Here is a 22935-nt window from a genome sequence, read left to right as displayed (position 1 = left end):
TTGAGTTAATGTTTATGTAAGGTATGGGATTTAGCCTGAGGTTCTTTTTATTTGCCCATGGATATCTGATTGCTCAGCACGTTTATTGAAAAGACTATCCTCCCTCCAGTGAGTTACTTTTGTACTTAAAAAAAAATCAGTTGAGCATATTTGTATGGGTCTATTTCTAGATTCTCTGTTCTGGTCCATTGATCTTTTGTGTCTATGCCTCCACCAGTACCACACTGTCTTGATTAGTGTAGCTACATAATAAGTCTTTATACTGAGTAGCGTGGTTTCTCCTACTTATTCTTCTTTTACAAGATAGTTTTAGCTATTCCAAGTCCTGTGCCTTAGAACTTTTAGAATAAGCTTGAATATGTCTACAAAAACCTTGTTGGGATTTTGATAGAAACTGCATTAAACATATAGATGAATCTGGGGAGAATTGACATTTTTACTATTTTGTGTCCTCTAATCCATGAACATGGTATGTCTCCTCATTTATTTAGGTCTTTGATTTCTTTCATTGGCATCTTTTAATTTTCAGCATATAGATCCTATACACATTTTTGTTAAACTTACACCTAAGTATTTTTTTTTCCTTTTGGAGTGATTGTAAATGGTATTGTGTTTAAAATTTTGGTTTCCACTTTATTGTTAATATATAGAAATATGATTAAATTTTTTGTGATCTTATATCCTAAGACCTTGCCGAAATCAGTTGTTTTACTTTTTTTTTTTAAATAGATTTTTTGGAATTTTCTATGTAGACAGTTACATCATCTGTAAATAGGGATACTTTTATTACTTTTCAATCATATGCATTTTATTTCTTTTTATTGCCTTATTGCCATGTCCAGAACTTCCAATACAGCCTTTAAAATTTTAATCAATGTAAATTTCTAGAGATTTGCTAAAACTTACTGGCCTGAATGGGGTCCATTATTCTCAAACAGATGCCTTTTCTTTTTTTTTTTTGCTTTTTTTGTTTGAATTTTAGAATTTTATTTAATTTATTTTTTATACAGCAGGTTCTTATTAGTTATCTATTTTATAGATATCTATTTTAAATTAGATTCTTTTAAATTAGTTATCTATTTTATACATTATTAGTGTATATATGTCAATCCCAATCTCCCAATTCATCACACCCCCCCCCCCACTTTCCTCCCTCGGTGTCCATACGTTTGTTCTCTACATCTGTGTCTCTATTTCTGCCCTGCAAACCGGTTCATCTATATCATTTTTCTAGGTTCCACACATATGCGCTAATATATGACATTTGTTTTTCTCTTTCTGACTTGCTTCACTCTGTATGACAGTCTCTAGATCCATCTACGTCTCTACAAATGAACCAATTTCGTTTCTTTTTATGGCTGAGTAATATTCCATTGTATATATGTACCACATCTTCTTTATCCATTCGTCTGTCGATGGGCATTTAGGTTTCTTCCATGACCTGGCTATTGTAAATAGTGCTGCATTGAACATTGGGGTGCACGTGTCTTTTTGAACTATGGTTTTCTCTGGGTATATGCCCAGTAGTGGGATTGCTGGGTCATATGGTAATTCTATTTTTAGTTTTTTAAGGAACCTCCATACTGTTCTCCATAGTGGCTGTATCAATTTACATTCCCACCAACAGTGCAAGAGGGTTCCCTTTCAAGCAGATGCCTTTTCAGCACTCTTCTTATCATCCAACCTGTTCAGATTCCATTCCCTGTAATTTGGATAAATAACTGATAACCGTCATCAGTGGTTAAGCTGCAAATCTCCTCGAGGCAGCTGAGTGAGCTTTAACAAGCTAAGTGAAACCTGCTTGTAAAAGCAAAACTAGCGTTAGGAAAATTATCTTTCAGACGGGACTTGGACACAGAGACGTTCCAGAGAATTACAATTTGAGGTTGGCTTACGGAGTATGTGGTTTCTTCTTCCAGTTTTCCCCTCTTACCTCTAAATGGGGGTAGCAACAATTTTAAACTCTGAAAATATGAAATACCCTCAAAGTTACCTTATTCTTATATATTAGAAATTGCTATTGTTAAGGAACACTTTCGTGATTTGACTTTTGATAAATAAAGAATTCTGTGCCTCTTACTATGCTTTTAGTAACAGGCACTTAAAAATATTTGGACAGCTCAAACTCTCTTCGTGTCTTAATTTTTTAAACAAAAGTGTAACCATTAATAACACTATTATTTATTTTTTTAATGTATATTTCCTATATTTTGTGTATTGTAGTTTTATATTTATACAATATACCTAACTGACCAAAGAGGGTTTAGAGCCATATAAAAAGGCAGAAAACTGGGTAGTGCTAGACCCTTTATAAATTTCAATACAAGAGGTCTTGGAAGTATACACATAGGTCCTTGTAGGCCTTAGGTATACACACAGGTACAACGCAGGTGCTCCTGCATACAATTTGTAGAAAATTTAAAATCTGTAATAAGAATCAAATTTCAGAGACTTGTTTTCTTTTTTGGTAGAAAACAGTGGCCAATCTACAGGCAGGTTAGTCATCGCTTTACTGATTTTACTGATTCAATGACTACCAGTAACTCTTTTGTCTTGTTCTTAGAATCGGAAATTGTCTAGGTACCACTCTCTCCATTGCGTGCAGTGAGTGGTGGAATCAGACCCTGGGATGTTGACTTAGCCTCTCTGAGCCTCAGTGTTCTTGTCTGTAAGTGGCCGTGATGATTCATCTCATTGGCTGTAAGGCTTCAGTGAGATGACCCCGTCAAGGGCCTGGCCCATGGCTGCGTAGGGAGCGTACCTCCAGTTACTTACTTCTTTCCTTCCTTTTCTTATACGTTGCCTTTGCTTCCTTTCCAGCCTCTCCCTGTCCCCCTCCTCTCTCTCTACCACAGACTGAGTACCACTCCCCATGCCTAAGAGAAGGGGACCCTCTATCCCAGCACTAGCAGAGGGGATCTGGGGAGCCTGTTGCCGAAGCTGCCCCTCCCTTAATGTACCACCATGGCCCGATCACCTAGAATAGGGCTGTGCACCAAACTCGGGGGGTTCCCACATGGTTTGTCATGTTGCAGTGGGAAAAAAGCTTCACGAGTGACCAGTACATTCTAGCAAATGGGGCTCAATAATGCATTTGCCATTCTGCAGCAGGACGGTAACCCACAGACAAAGAGTCCTGCACCCTCACCCTAAACACAAGACGGCAGCTGTGTGATGCGTATTTAGTTCTTCTGTGGTTGCAATGAGCTCAGAACCAGGACACTGCTTTGGGTACAACAAGCAACGAACATACTCTCACGATACAAAGCAATCACATTGTACATACAGGCATAGGGTTTTTTGTTGTTGTTGTTGTTTTTTATCTTAAAGAATGGAACAGCAACTGTCTCAACATGTCACTTTGACAACCAACAGTGATCCCACATAGGTGAGTCTGGACTGAACACATGTAAACAGACTCTCTATGTGAAGTCCCCGTGTGATCTGGCCATTTGCAAAAGGCCACTCCAATCTCCAGCTAGCACAGGGGTCCCTGGTGACCCACTCTCACTCTGCTGTAAGACTGACAGGGCTGCAACGAACCCTTTCACAAAGAGACAGCAGTCAACTGCTGTCTGGCAGCATCGCTCAAAAGGTTTTCATTTTACGCAAACATCAAGGACCTTCTTCTCACTCCATCAGGCCTTTCTTGGAGCTGCTTTGAAATATTCCTCCCTGGAAATGTCAGCTACTCCTCCATACCATTTCTGAAGCCAGATATGTTCTATCTTCATCTTCATAAAGAACCATTCATACTGACGAGGCCACTTCCTCATAACTGGGTGTCTGCAGAAATAAAGACGTCACATTAAAGCCGTTCTCCTCAGAGGGTGGGCTCTCCCGAGCACAGTGCCAGATGTATCCTTGGTCAGGTCATAGGGCCCTCCAGACGCCAGGCTGTGTTTAGGCTGAGACCTGCTCAAACCAGCTAGAGGCAGAAGCCAGGGAGCCAGGGTCAAGGTCTGGGGCAGCCTTAGGAGGGCAGGAAACTGTTGTCACCACAGAGGGGCAGACAGCTCAAGTCTCGAGCCAGGCAACTTTGTTCAAACTCCAGTTCAGCTGCTGGGATGCCTCATGGGCCGTTTGCTCTCTTAAGCCTGCCCGGTCTCCTTCCCAGTCACATGGGGCGAGAGGGATGGTGGTCAGTTCACAGGGCTGTGTGGGCAGCAAATGATGAGACACATACAGCACTTGCATAGAGGACGTGCCCAGGGGACGGGGGCCATCGTTACCAGGGAGCATCATGAAAGGCTCTAAGCATCTCTACGTGAAATGCTGAATTTTAAGTCCGGGAAACAAACGTGTTCACGGGAAGCTTTCCATTCCTGTAGAGGCCTACAACGGTCGCATCAACCTGAGAACCAGCCAGCGTAGACAGGGAACAGCCCTCACATTCCGCCCTCTGTTTCTGACTTCCTCCTACCTCAGGCGTAGGCCTAAAAACACGCATCCTCCTTGAGGGCAGGGTCTGGCGCTCACTTTTTGAAAACTTCATAAAAATAGAAGTTTTATTTATATCTAAAAATGTTATAAACAAAATTCAAAGACCAAGTGTAAACTGGGAAAAACATTTGCAACAATGCCAGTGCAGTGATAGGTTGATGCCTTTTTAAAAAAAAATTTTTTTTGTTTTTGGAATCATTGCAAATTGACAGAGAGGTTGAAAGTACGGTATAAAGAACTATTTTTTTTTTTTCCTAAACCATTTGAAAGTAAGTTGCTGATCTGAGGCCCCAACGCTCCAAACACTCATGCAGCTGAGATGATAACATGATTGTTGTTATTTTAAGCCAACTAGTTTTGTATTTATAACGGAACAAATTTTGGCCGCTGCAAGGGGAACGTAGGTACAGCAAAGTTTAGTCCGTGAGGCCCTGGCTTGGGGTCCAGGCAGTAGGATGCTGGAAGGACCTTAGGAGACTGACCATGAGCGTTTAAAGAAGGTAAAGACAAGGTGGTTGGATGCGTGTGGTAAAGGGACCCACATTATCCAGTAGTGGAAATTCTGGCAACACTGTTACCTGCGGTAATGTGGAAAATAGGAAACGAACTTAATGAATGCAAATGTCTCCTGCGGCTTTGACTTCATCTCACTGCCCGTCATAACGTGGAAGAGGAGAAATTAGAACTAAAGAGTGACAGCTGAGATGCGCACAGGCACACAGACACACGCATCTCCATTTATCTCTCTGTCTGTATATTGAAAACCACAAGTCCGTGTGGATGGATCCAATTCCAGGCTGATCTAGTGTCCTCCTGTGCATGTTGCTAACTTTCTTCCATGGCGGTGAGAAACCAGGCTTCCTCTCTCTGTGTTTACTTATTACTACACTAAGTCCCCTACATACGAACCTTCAAGTTATGAACTTTCAAAGATGTGAACAATTGAATCCAGCAGGGAACCAGAACGTGTGCCGTCAGCGTCGGGCGTGAGTGAAATGGCACTTGCCCTCCGTCTCCTGTTGCTGGCGATCCTTCAGCTCTGCCACCTCCCACCTCCTCTCCCTCCTCCAGTCAGTAACCCTTCTTGCCTGTTCCCTCGATGCCAGCGCCTGGATGCCAGCTGCTGTACTGGACTGCTGTACTTTTCAAGGCACTGTACTGTAAGTGTAAAAATGTTTTCTTTATTCTTTTGTGTGTCTGTTTTTTTATGTATTATTTGTGTGAAAAGTATTATAAACCTATCACAGTACAGTACTGTGGAGCCAATTGTATTAGTTGGGTACCTGGGCTAACCGTGTCGGACTTAACAAACAAATTGGACTTAGGATCGCACTCGTGGAAGGGAACTCGTTCGTATGTCGGGGACTTGCTGTATGTTTACTTATTTCATGATTCCCCTGTACGTACAATCATCCCATCTCCATAGGGATGCGGATGGCTTGTCTAATTTACCACCTGCTTTCATGTTATTCTCCCACTAACTTAGACAAGTACCAATCTGCCAGCCCACACCCCATGTGGATACCCGCCCCTCCTCACTCCAGCTCTGACCTTCCACCTCAGGCCTCCCCCTGCACAGACCCTCTCCTCACCCACGGAGACAGACTCCAGCACCCCTGCAGGACCACCCTTCTCACTTTTTGCAAACGCTGATCTCCTCCCCCGCTTCCCGGGGCTCCTGTGTCACTCATTTTGACCCTAGCAGCATGCATGCCGATTTCCCGGGATGTCGTTTTAAAATTTTCATTGAAGTGTAACCTCCAGGGCATCCAATTTGGGAAGCAGGTGGTGGGGGGCAGTTCGAAAGCTGCATCCTAAGTGGTTCGGCTATAAAAGGGGTGAGGGGCCCACACGAAGGAACACTGCTGTCACTTCTGGTGCCGAACTCTGCTTAGAGTGGACATTTGCAAATGTCTGCTGTATTGACCGGACTACAAAGCCCCCTTTTTCTCCATTCCAAGGCAGGGCCGTTGTGAAAGGCTGGAAGTAGGCAGGGAACAGTGCCTGCAACCCCAGCATGGGGCGCTCTCCAAAGGCACGGACAGCCCACTGCAAGGTCACATGCGTGGCCTCTGCTGCCCCCTCAGGCGACCAAGACTTTCAGCGTCAGACGGCAGCGTTGCCACCAAAGGACAGCTCAGACCATTACTGTCATCACCTCAGAGGCATCAAATGGCATAGCCCCGACCTCTGCTTCTTACACTGTATGTTTCTGGGCAAACCAATCTTAAAGCAGATACCAACCTTGAAAACATGGCTTGCTTGGCAAATTCCACTTCTTCCGGAGACACTGCGACCATCTGGCCAGTGAGCGTTAACCGGGCACAGCGGGGATCTTCTGGGTCGACGATATTTTTTCTGCATTTGAAGGACATTTTTCAGATATTAAAATGATGATAGAAGGACAGCTGGACATACTAAGGATTTTATTAAAAATAGAGGGAGTTCCCTGGAGAGCCAGTGGTTAGGACTCCGCGCTTTCACTGCCGAGGGCCCAGGTTTGATCCCTGGTCGGGGAACTGAGATCCCACAGGTTGCGCACCATGACAAAAAAAAAAAAAGAAAAGAAAAGAAAATAGCAATCACATTGCTGGTTATATTGTTCAGGTTTTTACATTTTCTGGAATTACCTGAAAATACTTTAGCATATATGATCCTGCAATCCCACTCCTGGGCATATATCCAGACAAAACTCTAATTCATAAAGAGACGTGAACCCCTATATTCATAGCAGTACTATTCACAATAGCCGGGACATGGAAACAATCTAAATGTCCATCGACAGATGAATGGATAAAGAAGATGTGGTACAGATATGCAATGGAATATTACTCAGCCACAAAAAAGAATGAAATAACGCCATTTGCAGCAACATGGATGGATCTAGAGATTATCATACTAAGTGAAGTAAGTCAGAAAGAGAAAGACAAATACCATGTGATATCCCTTATATGAGGAATCTAAAATATGACACAAATGAACTTATCTACGAAACAGAAACAGACTCAGAGACACAGAGAACAGACTTGTGGTTGCCAAGGGGGAGGGCGGGTGGGGGAGGATGGATTGGGAGTGTGGGATTAGCAGAGGCAAACTAGTATATATAGGCTGGATAAACAACAGGTCCTACTGTAGAGCACAGGGAACAGTATTCAGTATCCTGTGGTAAACCATAATGAAAAAGAATATGAACAAGAATGTATACATATGTGTACCTGAACCACTTTACTGTACAGCAGAAATTAACACAATATTGTAAATCAACTATACTTCAATAAACTATGAAAAGATTAAGCTACTTTGGTACAGGCAGTGTGGCAGGTGTGTCTGTGTAGGCTGGACGTCAGTGTGCATCCTCGCGGGTGGCAGACAACCCCGGAAGCACCCTAGTTGAGAGTGCACAGGCCAGGGCAAGGCTCTGCAACGCCCCCATAGGGAGCCACTGTGCAGAGTCAGGTTGCTGCTCTGCATGACTCTAGGGAGTGCCACTCCCTCGAGATACTGTGAATGGCACCCGTGGAGCAACGCAGTGCATCTGCCTGGATCCAGCAGTGGCCACGGTAAAGGCTTTCAGGCATCCCCGTCGTCAGACACAGAGGTCCCTTACCGAACGTAAGGGATGTTAGAAATAACATCGTGTGCCAAGCGTTTCCATGGTGGCAGGATTCTTCTATAAACGCTCGCTTTCCTTGTAAGAGTCACCTGGCACTGAAAGTGTGGGAGGGCAACGTAGAGCTCCCACCCACCTCTCATCACGCGCGGCTGCCTATTTCTGGAAGAAGCATAAATGGGAGAATCTGAATCTTCATGTTTCAGATCGTGGCTTCATCTTCAGTCAGGAGAGAAACCTCCCCCAGGTGACAGCTGGTGCCTTAGCATTTCACAATCTCTCCATATGTGCTTGGGAAGGTGGTTCCAGGATGGGGCAACAAGATGTGTCTGTACACTGCCTTGTTTTGCGTGTGTCTGTACATTGCCTCGTTCTGTTTCATCTTCATGACGACCCCAGGAGGTAGGTGTGATTACTGACCTTGTTTTAGAGATGAGGGGAATGCGGCTCAGGTAGGCTAAGTGACTTGTCCTGGGCCGCGGGGCTTGCAGCACCTGTCGGAGCCCAGGTCCTCTGGCCTCAAGCAGGAAGGCAGCCGCCTGGGAGCCTCGCACTTGTATCTGGGCGTATCCCAGACTGACCATCTCCTTCACCTCCTGGATCCTATGCGTGCTCAATGTTTATGGATTCTCTCTCTTATTATCTGATTGTGGACTCTTAGATATCATGTTTAATTACATTTTAATTTTTGGTGAATGCTTTCTCAAAAGCTCAGCTTAGGGGGAAGAAAAAAGTTCACCTTAGGGGTAAAAAAAAAAGTATCACATGACAGAAAAAGAGTGTGTGCAGAGATATCTGTTACAGCATCATTTGTGATGGCAAAAATGGGAAGTAACCAGGCTTCCCTGGTGGCGCAGCGGTTAAGAATCTGCCTGCCAATGCAGGGGACACGGTTTCGAGCCCTGGTCCAGGAAGATCCCACATGCCGCGGAGCAACTAAGCCCGTGCGCCACAACTACTGAGGCTGCGCTCTGCAGCCCGCAAGCCGCAACTACTGAGCCTATGTTCCACAACTACCGAAGCCTGCACGCCTAGAGCCCATTATTCACAACAAGAGAAGCCACCCGCGCACCGCAACGAAGAGTAGCCCCTGCTCGCCGCAACTAGAGAAAGCCCGTGTGCAGCGACAAAGACCCAACGCAGCCAAAAATAAATAAATAAAATAAATAAAAATTAAAAAAAAAGAAAACAACAAAAAATGGGAAGTAACCAAAATGCTCAGCAGTGGGAGAACATAAATAAATTGTTTTATCGACAGCATGAAATACAACCTTTAAAAAGAACGAGATAGAGCTATAGGTGGCCATAAGAAAGATATAAGTAAAAAGTTAGCTGAAGACATGCAGTAGGACCCCATTAAAAAAAGAAATCCTAAAACTATGTGTGTGTGTGTGTGTGTATGTATGTATATATATATATAATGTTTATATATGCTTAGAAAAGGTTCTTGGAAGGATATATTCCAAGATATAACTTTGGTTATTTCAAGAAGGGGATTTGAGGGGCTCGAGGTGTATAGGGGGAGAAGCCCCTTTTTATTTTATATATTTCTATATTCTTTGAATATTACATATGTAATGCAGAAAACTGGTTTCCAGCAGGGGCTGGGGGGCAGATAGGGAGAGTTTGGTAAAAAGGTACAAACTTGCAGCTATAAGATGAAAAAGTCTGAGAATCTACTGCGTAACATGGTGACTCTTGTTAATAACGCTATATTGTATAGTTGAAATTTTCGAAGAGGAGAGAACTTAAATGTTCTCACACAAGAGGCAACGGGCAAGGAGATGGATGCGTCAATTAACTAGATGGTGGGAATCTTTTCATCATGTATACGTATATCAAATTATCATGGTGTGTGCTTTAAATATCTTATAATTTTATTTGCCAATTATACCCCAATAAAGCTGAAAAAAGACAAAAAAAATAATGGTCACGTAACACTATCTCCTGGTGGGCAGTCAAGGGGCAACGCAGCAGACCGGGGCTGTCCAAACCCTGCACATTCCAAAGAAAGGCCTGTCTTCAGGAGGACTGGCCCTTGGCTGGCTCCCAGAAGATACCACCAAGCCCTTGAAATATCCTGCTTCACCAGAGTGATTTTGCGTCTGAGACCCTGGGCCACGCTGGGTCCGCTTAACCTCTTGGGCCCTGAGTCTGCGTAGCTAAGATCAATCATGCAGATGCTCTAATTGCCATGTGATTGGATTCCAGCAAAAACCCTGGATACCAAGGCTCAGGTGAGCTTCTCTGGTTGGCAATACCTTGCACCTGTGGTCACACATCATTTCTGGGGGAATTCAGTGTGTCCCTGTATGATTCCAGTGGGAAGGGGCTCCTAGAAGCTTGGGCCTGGATTTTCCTGGACGGCGCCCCGTGTGCATTTTGCCCTTGATGACTTGGATCCGTATCCTCTCACTGGAATAGACCAGGAGCTCTTGAGTCCTGTGAGTCCTTCCAGCGAATCACTGAGCCTGAGGGTGGTCTTGGGACTCCCACACAGTTGACCAAGCAGACTCTGCACATGCTCTTTTCACAGATGGTGTGTATCACAAAACGGCTGCTTCCAGGAGGCATGACTCATCAGAGCTCATTCCCGTCCATTATAACGTTAAAGAAAGGTACATTTGTTAAGCAAAACATATGTGTTGCTTATACTTAAGACACTTGTTTCCACCTGCCTACAAGTTTTTCTTTATTATACGCTCCGTTGAGTCACAATAAGGGAAAGAGAAGACACGCCCACATACTCAGGTGAAATGCTCCATGTCAGAACACCGTGTACCATTTGAAACTGTTACAGGCGGCTGAGGTTTTGACACTGCAAAAATGTAGTTGCTGAATTGTGGAGTTTTCAAAGACGAAAGAATGACGGGAGGCGCGCTACACAACTGTAAACACTGAATCAACACTGAATTTTGTAAAAAACCTGAGATGGATTGGAGAAAATAAATAAAAATAGTAAACGGGAACTGAACATACAGATAACCAGAGGAGACTGTCGTCAGTTGTACCCAATTTGTTTGCTATTAAAGCCAATTTTTTTCACAAAATTGCTCCATCATGAAAGCAATGAAATTAGGATTCATAAGTAAGTCACGATAGAAGAACACATTACATTTAAGAAGGGAGCAGTTTGCTTCTCCAGGGGTGGAGATTACAAAGACTAGAAAGAAGATGATGTATTTAAACAGGTAAACAGAAAGCTTTATCCTTTTGGAGGATAACAGCCCCTCAAAGATGTCCACGTACTAACCTCTGGAACTTGTGACTGTGTTACCTTTCACGGCCAAGGGGAATTAAGGTTGCCAGTCAGCTGGCCTGGATTACGCACCTGGTCTCAATGCGATCATAAAGGTCCTTAAAAGTGGAAGAGGGAGGCAAAAGAGAGTGTTGGGGTGATATGATGGGAAAAAGACTCTCCTGGCCATAGCTGGCTTCGCATAGGGGAGGGGGCTAGAGCCCAGGAGTGCAGGCAGCCTCTAGAAGCAAGAAAAGGCAAGAGAATGGATTTTCCCCTAGAGCCTCCACAAAGGACACCTTGGTTTTGGCCCAGGAAGACCTGTTTGGACTTCTGCCCTCCGAAACTATGACATAATACATTTGTGTTGTTCTGGGCCACTAAGTTGTGGTGGTTTGGTACAGCAGCATTAGAAAACTAATACACCGGGGCTTCCCTGGTGGCACAGTGGTTAAGAATCCACCTGCCAATGCAGGGGATGAGGGTTCGAGCCCTGGTCCGGGAAGATCCCACATGCCACGGAGCGACTAGGCCCATGCGCCACAACTACTGAGCCCGCGTGCCGCAACTACTGAAGCCCGCATGCTGGAGTCCGTGCTCCGCAACAAGAGAAGCCACCGCAACGTGCAGCCTGTGCACCACAACGAAGAGTAGCCCCTGCTCGCCGCAACTAGAGAAAGCCTGTATGCAGCAACGAAGACACAACGCAGCCAAAAATAAATATAAATAAATAAGTTAAACCCCCCCTAAAACAAAAAACAAACAAAAAAACTAATACCCCATCGGAGGGGAGTTGGACTCCAATCCTATCCTGAGCGATGTGAGTGCAACACACCTGAGGTTACCGCACCTGCTGCTCCCAAATGGCCAGCCAGTGCACAGCAACCAGGTAGGAGGATGCTGTGTACCCCAGGACCCTGATCCACGGCTTTTGATTTCTGAGAGCGTGCTTTGATGAACAGCTGCTGTAGAAGACATTCCCCAATATCTTGTAATAAGCTATAACGAAAAAGAATTGAAAAAAAAGAATATAGATATATACATATATACGTATAACTGAATCACTTTGCTGTACACCTGAAACTAACATAATATTGTAAATCAACTATACTTAAAGTAAAAAACAAAAAACATTCCCCCTCCTCTTGGCAATGCACGTGGAATACTGTTTAGGCATCCACTTCTCCCTCACACGGCTTCAGGGAACCCTGTTCCGTCCCTAGATCCTGAGAGCTGGGATTGCCCAAGCCAACCAGCCAGTTCCATCCTCTGGCCATAGTGACGGACTCAGGGATGGGCACAAGAGCAAGTCTGCTCATTAAAGCTCGAGGAGCTACTTGCTGGGGACTTCTGGAATGGCAACCCCTCCCTCTCCTTTGGAGTCTAACTGGAGAGATGCTCGCTGTTGCTGGACACAAACGGAGCACGTGTATCCGGAAGTGGCTGGCAGCCACAGGGGATCACAGGTGGGGGACGGGCAGGGGTGGGAGGGTGCGGCCCTTAAAATGCAGCAGACACTGGAGAAGGCAGTGAGGAGGGATGGGAAAATCTCATTTGGGCTGACCTTGCAGAGTTCCTAAGAAAAGCCTACCTCTGGACTTTTCAAATATGTCAACTAATCAGCTTCCTTAATTCTCCAAGCACATCTGAGCTTACTTTTCTACTTCTTGCAACTGAGAGGTTCCTCGCTATAGAAGGGCTTCGAGTTTCAGGAACTCTGTCTCTGTTCTTGGCCTGGATCATATGCTTGAGGCATGTCCAGCTAACGTTGGATGGTATTAGTAACAATCCACGAGGAGCAAAGACGGCCTGTTTTTTTTGTTTTTTTTTGCCAAGCTGCAGGTGGGATCTTAGTTCCCTGACCAGGATCGAACCTGCACCCACTGCATTGGAAGCCTGGAGTCTTAACCGCTGGACTGCCAGGGAAGTCCTGGCCTGTATTTTTTTAAAATTACTTACTTACTTACTTATTTATTTGTGGCTGCATTGGGTCTTCGTTGCTGCGCGTAAGCTTTCTCTAGTTGCGGCGAGCGGGGGCTACTCTTCGTTGCAGTGCGCGGGCTTCTCATTGTGGTGGCTTCTTTTGTTGTGGAGCACGGGCTCTAGGTGCGTGGGCTTCAGTAGTTGTGGCTCGTGGGCTTAGTTGCTCTGTGGCATGTGGGATCTTCCCAGACCAGGGCTCGAACCCGTGTCCCTTGCATTGGCAGGCGGATACTTAACCACTGCACCACCAGGGAAGTCCCTGGCCTGTATTTTTAAAATATTTGCACATTTATATATTTCCTTGAGATAAGACTGTATCCACCATGTATTAGGAAGCAGTTTTCCATGGTCTCTCGTGTTTCTGAACGTCTTGTAAGCATAGGACTAGCTCCCTTGGCTCTGAGCTATCTTTTCACAAAGATGTTTACAGAGCCAACAGCTTTGGAAGACAGAGCATCTCCCCACGGGGTGGTGGCCTGTCCAGAGGGGTGCAGAATGGGCTCCCTCTGGGGGCGGCAGGCTTGCCTCCACTGTACAGATTCTGGTTCTCTAGGCGCAGGGTTCCTCTCCTGTAATGCACCCCACCGTGTGTGCAGATGACCCCTGGCCCTCTTCACATCCCCCCGGGGGAACTAGGGCCCGGGGGAAATCCCACTATAAACTGCTAACACACTGGCTGCTGCCATTGCTGGGGTAACAAAGTCCTTTGCCTCTGACCCAGGAGGCTTGTGTCTTCTGCCCCCATCCGTGAACCACGGCAGGCTGACTCGTTACTTAGAATGAACCAGGTGAGCTTGCTTGCAAATAGGGTAAAACCTTAGAGTCTTCACAGTCTTTGACCCATGTAAAAATATTCAGTTTCTCTGTTTTTGGTTGGAATTGAATCACTTTGGAAACAGCAAGGGAAAAATAATTATAACATGCTGATCAGAAGCTCTGATTTGCATATGTGTATCTTTGAGTATAAAGATGCTGAGGGACTTCCCTGGTGGCTCAGTGGTTAAGAATCCGCCTGCCAATGCAGGGGACACGGGTTTGAGCCCTGGTCCGGGAAGATCCCACATGCCACGGAGCAACTAAGCCCATGTGCCACACCTACTGAGCTTGCACTCTAGAACCCGCGAGCTACAACTGCTGAGCCTGCACTCTAGAGCTCGCGAACCACAACTACTGAGCCTGCGCGCCATAACTACTGAGGCTGCGTGCCTAGAGCCCGTGCTCCACAACAAGAGAAACCACTGCAATGAGAAGCCTGTGCACCGCAATGAAGAGTAGCCCCTGCTTGCTGCAACTAGAGAAAGCCCGCGCGCGGCAACGAAGACCCAACGCAGCCAAAAATAAATAAATACATAAATAAATTTATTAAAAAATAAAAAAATAAAGATGGTGAAATAAATTATTTTAAAATGTCATCTGTTCTTCAGACAAAAGTGTTTCATATTACATGGGTTATAGAGTAAGGTAATGAAAGAGCTCTTGCTGGTGCAAAGTCTGGAACCCTGTGTGGCCTTGCTCTCCCTGGACTAGCCCAGGGCCTTTAGGGGCCCATCCGCAGCCTGGGGATGTGAGAAGCCCTGGCACAAAGGAAGTCCCACTCCATCTCCTTGAACCTCCTGAGTCCGTCTGTATTCTTCTTGTTTCCTGTTTAGCATGGGCACAGTCCCCCTAGTCTGAGACACCATCTGCTATTTCCTGGCCTCTGCTTCTAGCTGAACTCCATTCCTTGACTTCTAATGGGGCAAGACAAAAATCACTATTCAGGAAACAATGACAGCAGCTGATTCTGAATTTGTGCATCTCTGTGTGACTGGGGCTGAAGTGGGGATGGTAACGGAGGGAAGCAAATTCATCTCAGGACGGGCTGCTCTTCTGTTTAGGAAAGTGTATTAGTGGGTCTTGATTATCAGGACAAGGCCAGGCCCCCCTCCTCAGGGCACCCAGGCCAGTGTCTGCAGGGAGAGAAAGGGAGCTGATGCCTCCCCGAGGTTACTGCGTTCTGAATTCCGGTTCGGCAGAAGACACAGAAGGTTTTGTCTTGCTGTGTTTGTTTGGGGAGGTCGCTGAGACTCAGAGAAGAAAAGAAAGGCAGTGGGAGGAGGCCTGGAATTTGGAGGGGATACCCAGCCATGTGGCAGGGGTGTCCTCCATCCTTGTGATGAGGGGTGGCCAGTGATGGTGCAGGGATGCCCCGCGATGTGGCTGCTGTCCAGTGCTGTACCTGGAGTTGCCAGACGTAGGAGGTATCAATACAGATGCCCAGTCACCTTTGAATTTTAGATAAACAACATTTTTTTTTTCAGTATAAGATGTCCCAGACAATATTTGGGACATGCTTATACTAAAAGTGTATTTGTTTATCTGAAATTCACATTTGACTGGGAATCCTGTATTTCGCCCGACAACCCTAGTCACCCCTCCCACTATTCCCCCAGACCCTAGTAAAAGTCTGTTATACCCAGTGTCCCTGCATGGCAAAGGAGAGAAGCCACCAGGTGTGGTGAGAAGACATCCAGATGTGGCTGAGGAGGGGGCAGGGAGAACGGGGTGGGGCGGCGGTGATGGTCCCCACCTGCGTCATCAGCACCTCTCCGGGTTCCTTGGAAATGTCCAGGCGGGCTTTCTGCCTTCCGCAGTTGGTGAGAATTTGGTGAATTTATCTGTGTGCTGCGGGAAGGGCTGCCCCTCGGGGCTGAGGGCCTTGGGCTGCACTGTTTCCGTTTCTCTTTCAGGTTAGGGGACGTTCTTTTGGGCATCGCTCTCCTTTCCACTTGTCCTCGGGGCCTGCCACCCGCACTCTGCCAGATGGGCAGCTAGTGACCCAAAAGGACTTCTGTCTCAAGGGCAGGACCGGAAAAGCCTGGTCTGCTCAGGTGGTCACCTGGAGAACCCAGAGGATGACTTACCAGCTTGAGGACCCTCTAGAAAGTGGCAGAAGCTGTCTAGGAACTGCCCTCTGCCTGCCCTGGCCCCTGGCTGTGTTCATTACATTGTGCTACTGCTCTGTGTGGCCTCTGCTAGGGGGAATGCTTGCACACCCCAGCCTGGAACTTATTTTTAACCTTTTTATTCTAATTTTTCCTCCAACAGAATCATTTTTTTTGGTTATTATTAATTTATTATTCATACATTGATGGCATGGTTTCCTTTACATTATTGCTACAGTAACCTTTCTAAAATAAAAAATTGTCACCTTCTAATTTCATGTACTTTTAATACCCCTCTACTTATACAAGCACAACCAAAATCTGAAAATACGGTACAAAATGTTCCTAATGGTCAGGTATTTGTCTTTTTTCCTGGCCTTATCCTTTGCAGCTCTCTGGACATAAATAATTACTTTTACACCAAGATTCAAACCTCCCAGCCTTTCTCACACCATTCTATCTTCCTAGAATGATGAACCCTCCACATGCATGAACACACATATGCATGTTCACGTGTGTGTGCACGCACACACTCACCTATCACTGGTTGCCTAATAAACATATTAAAACTTAGCTCATTCCAAGTAACTTGCTCCACCACTCATATAAACTTGTGCCCTATATATATTTCTATCATAATACATGTAATACTTGTAAAACATTCCACAAGGGATCTAGTTCCTTGACCAGGATCGAACCCGGGCCCCCTGCATTGGGAGCATGGAGTCTTAGCCCCTGGACCACCACGGGGAAGTCCCTCCTCCAACAGAATCTAATATAGAATTTGATAGTTTAAGCCAGGGAACTCAGGGACCAAAAGATAAAAAGAGTCTGTTCTTTTACAGGGAGAAGGCTTCACGCCCACAGGCAGAGATCCAAAAGGCAATACTGGGTCAAAGCATGGGCCCATCCACACCCGGGTTCCAGAATGCTATTAAATAGAAAGAACAGTCAGCTCTAGAACCTTGTGGGTAAAAAAGTGGATTAGATGACCCAGGGGCTATAAAGGAAACAATGAGACAGCGGCTGAGCGCTTAAATGACTTCCAATTACGTGAGAAGATTGCTTTCTTTGAGCAATCCTTTAAGATAAGTAATCCTCCTTTTGCTACAGTTTTTTTTATACTCACATTTTTATGAGCTACAATTTTCTAAGAGCTTCACAAGGGATGCATTTTTCTAATAAATTTACATTCAACCTTCCCAAACACTTTATGTCTTGTTGGTTAGTACGATACATTTAAAGGCCCGTCTTATTTTGATGTATTTGTGTTCAGTGGTAAAGAAAAATGTTAGAGAAAAACAGACAGTATGTTCTTTTTGGATTTAGGAAGTTAAGCCAATACGCATAGACATACTGGGTGAATGACATTAAAATATTCAACTTTGTTTCAATTCTTTAAAATAGAGAAAAATTTGTTTCATGCAGTCCCCGAGTGACAGGGATACAATGTCAACCACCATCCGATCCACGTACAGTGGTTCTCAGCCAGGAAGTGTTTCTGCCCATAAGGGAAGCTGGGAAATCTGTGGAGCACCTTTGCCCCAGTGACTGGGCTGGGGGCTCTACTCGCATTTAGCGGGCAGGGACGGGGAATCCGAAATGTCCTGTGATGCATGGGACTTTCTTGCACAATGAACCGTGCCACCCAAAACACAGCAGAACCCCCATGTAAGCAGCTCTGCAGGAAAGAGCTCTTTGCAGGAGGCCCCTTTTATCTAGTCACGAACCTCAAACCAGGCGCCCCCACGCTCTACTCATCTCCGGCCCTAGCACACCTTTCAAACCTTTTGATCACACAACGCCTCGCCTAATCTGTTGGCTCTTTCCCTAGGTCAAAGAAGTGGAAATGAAGAAGTAATTAACAGATGACCAGATCTCTTCCCCAGCTTCCCCTGCAGTGATCTCAAAAGCAACTGTGTGAACGAGATAGCGTCTAAAGAAAGAGCCCAGGAAGTCGACGAGCCTGCACACAGTGGGGCGCAGCGCCACTCGGATCCCCCATCTCTATGATTAACTGAGATGACTTCCCTTTTTTCCCTTTAAAAACTTCCGTGGCCGAGCAGAATCTTCGGAGATGGTTTTTGGGGGACCCTGAGTCCACCATCTCCCCAGATGGCTGGCGTTCTGCTGAGAAGCAACTTTCCTTTCTACCAACATCTGTCTCTCTCGAGTATTGATTTTCGAGCGCCGAGCAGCCGGACCTGACTTGGGAACACACAGTGATGTGTCGCTTTCTCTTAGTAAGTGAAGGACGGCTGGTGTACAGCAGTTTCTCACTTTGGTGCTATTGACACTTGAGGCTGGGCAGTTCATCGGGCTGGGGGTGTCCTGTGCATTGTAGAACATTTAGGAGCGTCTCTGGGTTCTACCCATGGGATTGCAGGAGCACCCTCCTTCCCCAAGTTGTAACAACCAAAACCATCTCCAGACATTGCCAAATGTCCCTGGGGAGGGGTCCCCCCACTTCTGTTTGAGACCCACTGGCACAGACACAGGTACATTTACAGACTAGTGGAGGGAGAGGAGAGAGGCTGAGAGGCGTTTGTATTTTGTCAAAGAAACGTGGGTGTCACCTGCAACCCAGAGAGACTGGAGGGGATGAGTAGATTTGGTCTGAAAAACAGGGAGTAAGCGTGAACCTGAGGGTGGGAAAGGAGCCTTGGTGGGAGATGGAGAATCTTCCAGTGATGTTGGAATGCATGGGAGGATTCTGTTCATGAATTTAAAGTGGGAGAGTCAGCCTGGCCATGTGGTTTGTTCCTGTAACTCGGAGCCTCCTGGGTGCAGGAGTAGAGGAGGAGGGATCAGGGTTGAACGGGGTTGGATGTAGCCAGGGGTGCTTCAGAGGGAGAGGGGCAGAGAACTTGCAGGTGGTCTTGGGTGGGGGGTTATAAAGACAGACCGTGGAGTCTGAGCTGGGCGAAGGGGAAGGGGAGCCAGGAGGCGCTGACCGTGGTGAGATGAGATGGTGATGGGGCAGAGGACGGCTGGGCTCCATTGCCGTGACTCAGGCAAGAAGGGCCTGGGGTAGGATGCTCAGAATGGAGGTTCGGACGTGGGGCGTGTGCTACCAGATCTGGATGTGGCCGAGGAAGTGAAAACCTTGCTGGAGAAGCGCGGGTGTAGGATCGGCCATCCGCACGATGCTGAAGGTAAGAAGCGGGTGGCAGTGGAGAGGAAACCGCGAGGCCTCTGCGGCTTCCACCCACCTGTTCTGCTCGCGCCTCCAGGGCGACATCAGAACAAACAGAGCTGCCGTTTTCTGGCCTGGCCTTTCAGACATCTGCCGAAAGCACTTACCTATTTCTCAAGACTTGTTTCAGTCTGGCTGCTTTTAGACTTGCTAGTTTGTCAATATTCTTGTTAAACTTTAGTATCCAGGATGGACCTCATTGCTCGAGCAGAAGGTTCACGAAGTAGAGGAGTAGGTCACGTCCGCCACTCCCTGCTCCATCCTTCCAGGGAAGCGTGTACATGTCGTGTCGTTATGTTATGTTATGTTATGTTACTTCATCTAAATTTTTATGTTAAATTTGATTTAATTCTAATTTTATGGCATACCAGTATAAAGCCTCACACTGTCCCAGTTAAATCCCTCCCCCCCCCCAGTTTTCTCCTTTCTTCTTGGCACCATTTTCCTGGCTGTGGCTTCAGCTTCTCCTGACAATTTTTCTGTGTCTCTCCAACAGGATTCAGTGTCTCAAGCTCCCACTTGGTTCAACCCAGGACCCTTCCACTGGCTCCCAGGTTCCCACCACTTTCCAGGGGCTGTAAATGGCCAAGGAACCAGAAACATCCTCCCCTCAGCACTCAGGTGAAACCCCCTCCTATTAATCAACACCTTCGGGGCTCCCGCCAGTCATCCATCCATGCACAGTTTCACATCTTCGTGAAATTAGGTGTAAGAGAAACAAATGTATTACACGCGAGAGAAAGAAGCCTACCCAGCACGACGATCCCTTGTTCGTATTATTCTGTCTTGTCGATAAGAACATCACTCAGGCTTTCTGTCAAGGGCCTCAGGGAAATCCACATACAGTGAGTAGACAATCGTCTTCCTGACTTATCACCTAGCAATAAACCTATCGAAGAAAGGGATGGCCTTTTCGTCATGCCAGCCTCCCCAACTACTACTGCCTGGAGGTGGTTGCTTCTTCTCAGTTTTGGGTGCACAACCATTTAAAAAAATGGTCTGTTCTGGAATAACTATGAAAGTTATTTGGGGTTCATCTGCAGACCCTCCCAGCCTCTGTTTTTTTGAGACTCTGAACAAATTGGTCCATTTTCATGCTGTGTTGATGCCTTTTCCACCCTTCAGTTCAATGCTCTTATCCATGGCTTCTCTGAGTTTCTTGGAATGAAATTTGTGTTATTTGGAAGCCTTGGCCATATGTCTTTAAAGGACAGAGTGCTACATTTCTGTAAGCATCTTGGGCTAGGATTTTCTCTTATGCAGCATCAAATCTTATGATTCAATAAACCCCAGGCAGTCATACACAAAGGGACAAGACATGCAAAAGGGGGAACTAGGTCCACTTCCAGGCAGGAGAGGAGCAGGGATGCTAAAAACAGTTCACTCTGACAGGTCACGATTAAACAGACTGCTCAATTTATAACCCTTTTCTCTGCAGTTTTCACCTTTCTCTATCATTTCGCCATGCTAAGAATATATTAAAATTAACATTCGTTGATTGACTATCACACGTGTTTGAGTCATTTTAATATCTATATTTGAAAAGCATATATATTACAAATAAGATCATGACCCCCCCAAAACACCAATGAGCGCCTTAGCATACGTTAGAATAAATTACCATGTCTCTATCTACACTTGCAAATGCATTGAGACTGGTACATCCATCTGCGGTGGGTTGAATAAGGTCTTCTCACAAAGATGTCCACGTCCTAGTGCCTAGAACATGTGACTGTTACCTTGTATGGCAACATGGACTTTACAGATATGATTAAGTTAAGGAACTTGATACGGGAAGATTATCCTGGATTATCTGGTGGGTCCAATGAAATCACAAGGGTCCTTAGACAGGGAGGTGGAAAATCAGAGCTGTAGGATCCAGGAAACGGGATCGACAGGTTAGAGGATGCAAGGAAGGGGCCAGATGCCAAGAGATGCGGGTGGTCTCTAGGAGCTGAAAATGGCAAGGAAACAAATTCTCCTCTCAGAGCCTCCAGGGGGAACCTGCCCTGCCAACACCTTGATTGTAGCTCCGTAAGACTCATTTCAGATTTCTGACCTCCAGGACTGTAAGAGAATAAATCTGTGTGGTTTTGAACCGCAAATTTGAGGCAATTTATCACAGCAGCAATAGAAAACTATACACCATCCCTCAAGGCCTAACTCAAATATTCCATATATTCACTCAGTAAACATTAGTTGAACATAGCCTCATTACGTTCAAGGCTCTGGGGCTGGTGGAGAGTCAGAAGGACACAGTCCTGGCCCTCATGAGACTTACGTTCTAGCAGGAGGGGCAGACGTCAGACAGCCTGCTGTACAATTAATGATTTATTCACTTGCTACTATAACATGGAAACTTGCCTATGTTTCCTGACCCTCAAAACATAGGCAGGGGGCTTCTCTGGTGGCGCAGTGGATAAGAATCCGCCTGCCAATGCAAGGGACACGGGTTCGATCCCTGGTATGGGAAGATTCCACATGCCGTGGGGCAACTAAGCCCATGCGCCACAACTACTGAGCCTGCGCTCTAGAGCCCGCGTCCACAATTCCTGAAGGCCGCGCACCTAGAGCCTGTGCTCCACAACAAGAGAAGCCACTGCAATGAGAAGCCCGCGCACCGCAACAAAGAGTAGCCCCCGCTCGCCAAAACTAGAGAAAGCCCACACACAGCAACGTAAACCCACCCAACACAGCCAAAAATAAATAAATAAATTTATTAAAAAAAAAAAAACAACAAAAAACATAGGCAGGCTTCCATGTTATAACATCAACCCAGAAACCTAGGAAATGAGTGGGAATTAGTTAGGTAAAGGCAGGGAAATCAGTGTAGATAGAAGGAAGAGCAAGGGCAAAGGTCCCCAGGCAGAAAAGAGCCATAAGACCACTGGGGCCAGCACAAAGGGGAAGGGTGATGCCACAGACACTGGCACTGCCAGGGGTGGACCACAGAGGCCGCAGAGGCCATGTTAAGATGTTAAAATTTCATCCTAAGAGCAATGGGAAAACACTGAAGAATTTTAAGCAGGGTAATGGAATGATGAGATGTGCTTTTTAAAAGATCCCTCCAGTTTTAGGATGGAAAGTGGGTTGGAAAGGGGCAAACAGGCATCCAGGGACACTGGTCAGGAGTATTTAAAGAGTCCAGGTGAGCAACAGTAGAGTCTTGGGCCAGGTGGTGGGGAGAAGCAAGCTGGAGGGAAGTAGTCAACTGGGGGAGAGGTCTGGGAGGTAGACCAGTTGGACGCAGCTGACTGGTTGTGTAAGAAGCAGCAGCAGCGAATGGTGGTACCCAAGGGTCTGCTCTGAACAGCCAAATGGATGGGGAGCCCAGGAAGAGGAGCTCTCTGGGGAAGGAGGAAGAGGCTGAGCTCGAGGGGTCCTTGAGATGTCCAAGTGGAGATGTCCAGGAAGCAGCTGGAGTTGGGGTCTGGAACTCAGATGGGAGGTCTCAGATGGGAATATAAGTTTGGGAGTCACTGGCATGTAAGTGCAGTGTTTGGGAGCGGATGGGGTACAGCAGGGAGAGCAGAGAGAGTGA

General features: G+C 46.1%; 1 protein-coding gene across 1 annotated transcript in view; it reads right to left on the bottom strand.

Annotated features, from left to right (window-relative positions):
* Positions 1–1470: 1470 nt before the first annotated feature.
* CREG2 (cellular repressor of E1A stimulated genes 2) overlaps positions 1471–22935 on the bottom strand; it is a 39009-nt gene continuing 17544 nt past the window's right edge. Inside the window, exons 3-4 of the mRNA XM_079941036.1 lie at positions 6688–6801; positions 1471–3786 (exon numbers count right to left, since the gene is read on the bottom strand). Of these exons, the coding sequence (XP_079797162.1) occupies positions 3639–3786; positions 6688–6801 (262 nt within the window). The 3' untranslated portion in view covers positions 1471–3638. The remainder of the gene's footprint in view (positions 3787–6687; positions 6802–22935) is intronic.

The sequence above is a fragment of the Stenella coeruleoalba genome (genome assembly GCF_951394435.1).
Source record: "Stenella coeruleoalba genome assembly, chromosome: 13".
Lineage (NCBI taxonomy): Eukaryota > Metazoa > Chordata > Mammalia > Artiodactyla > Delphinidae > Stenella > Stenella coeruleoalba.
The sequence above is the reverse complement of the archived record's forward strand: the minus strand, read 5'-3'. Positions and strand labels throughout refer to the sequence as shown.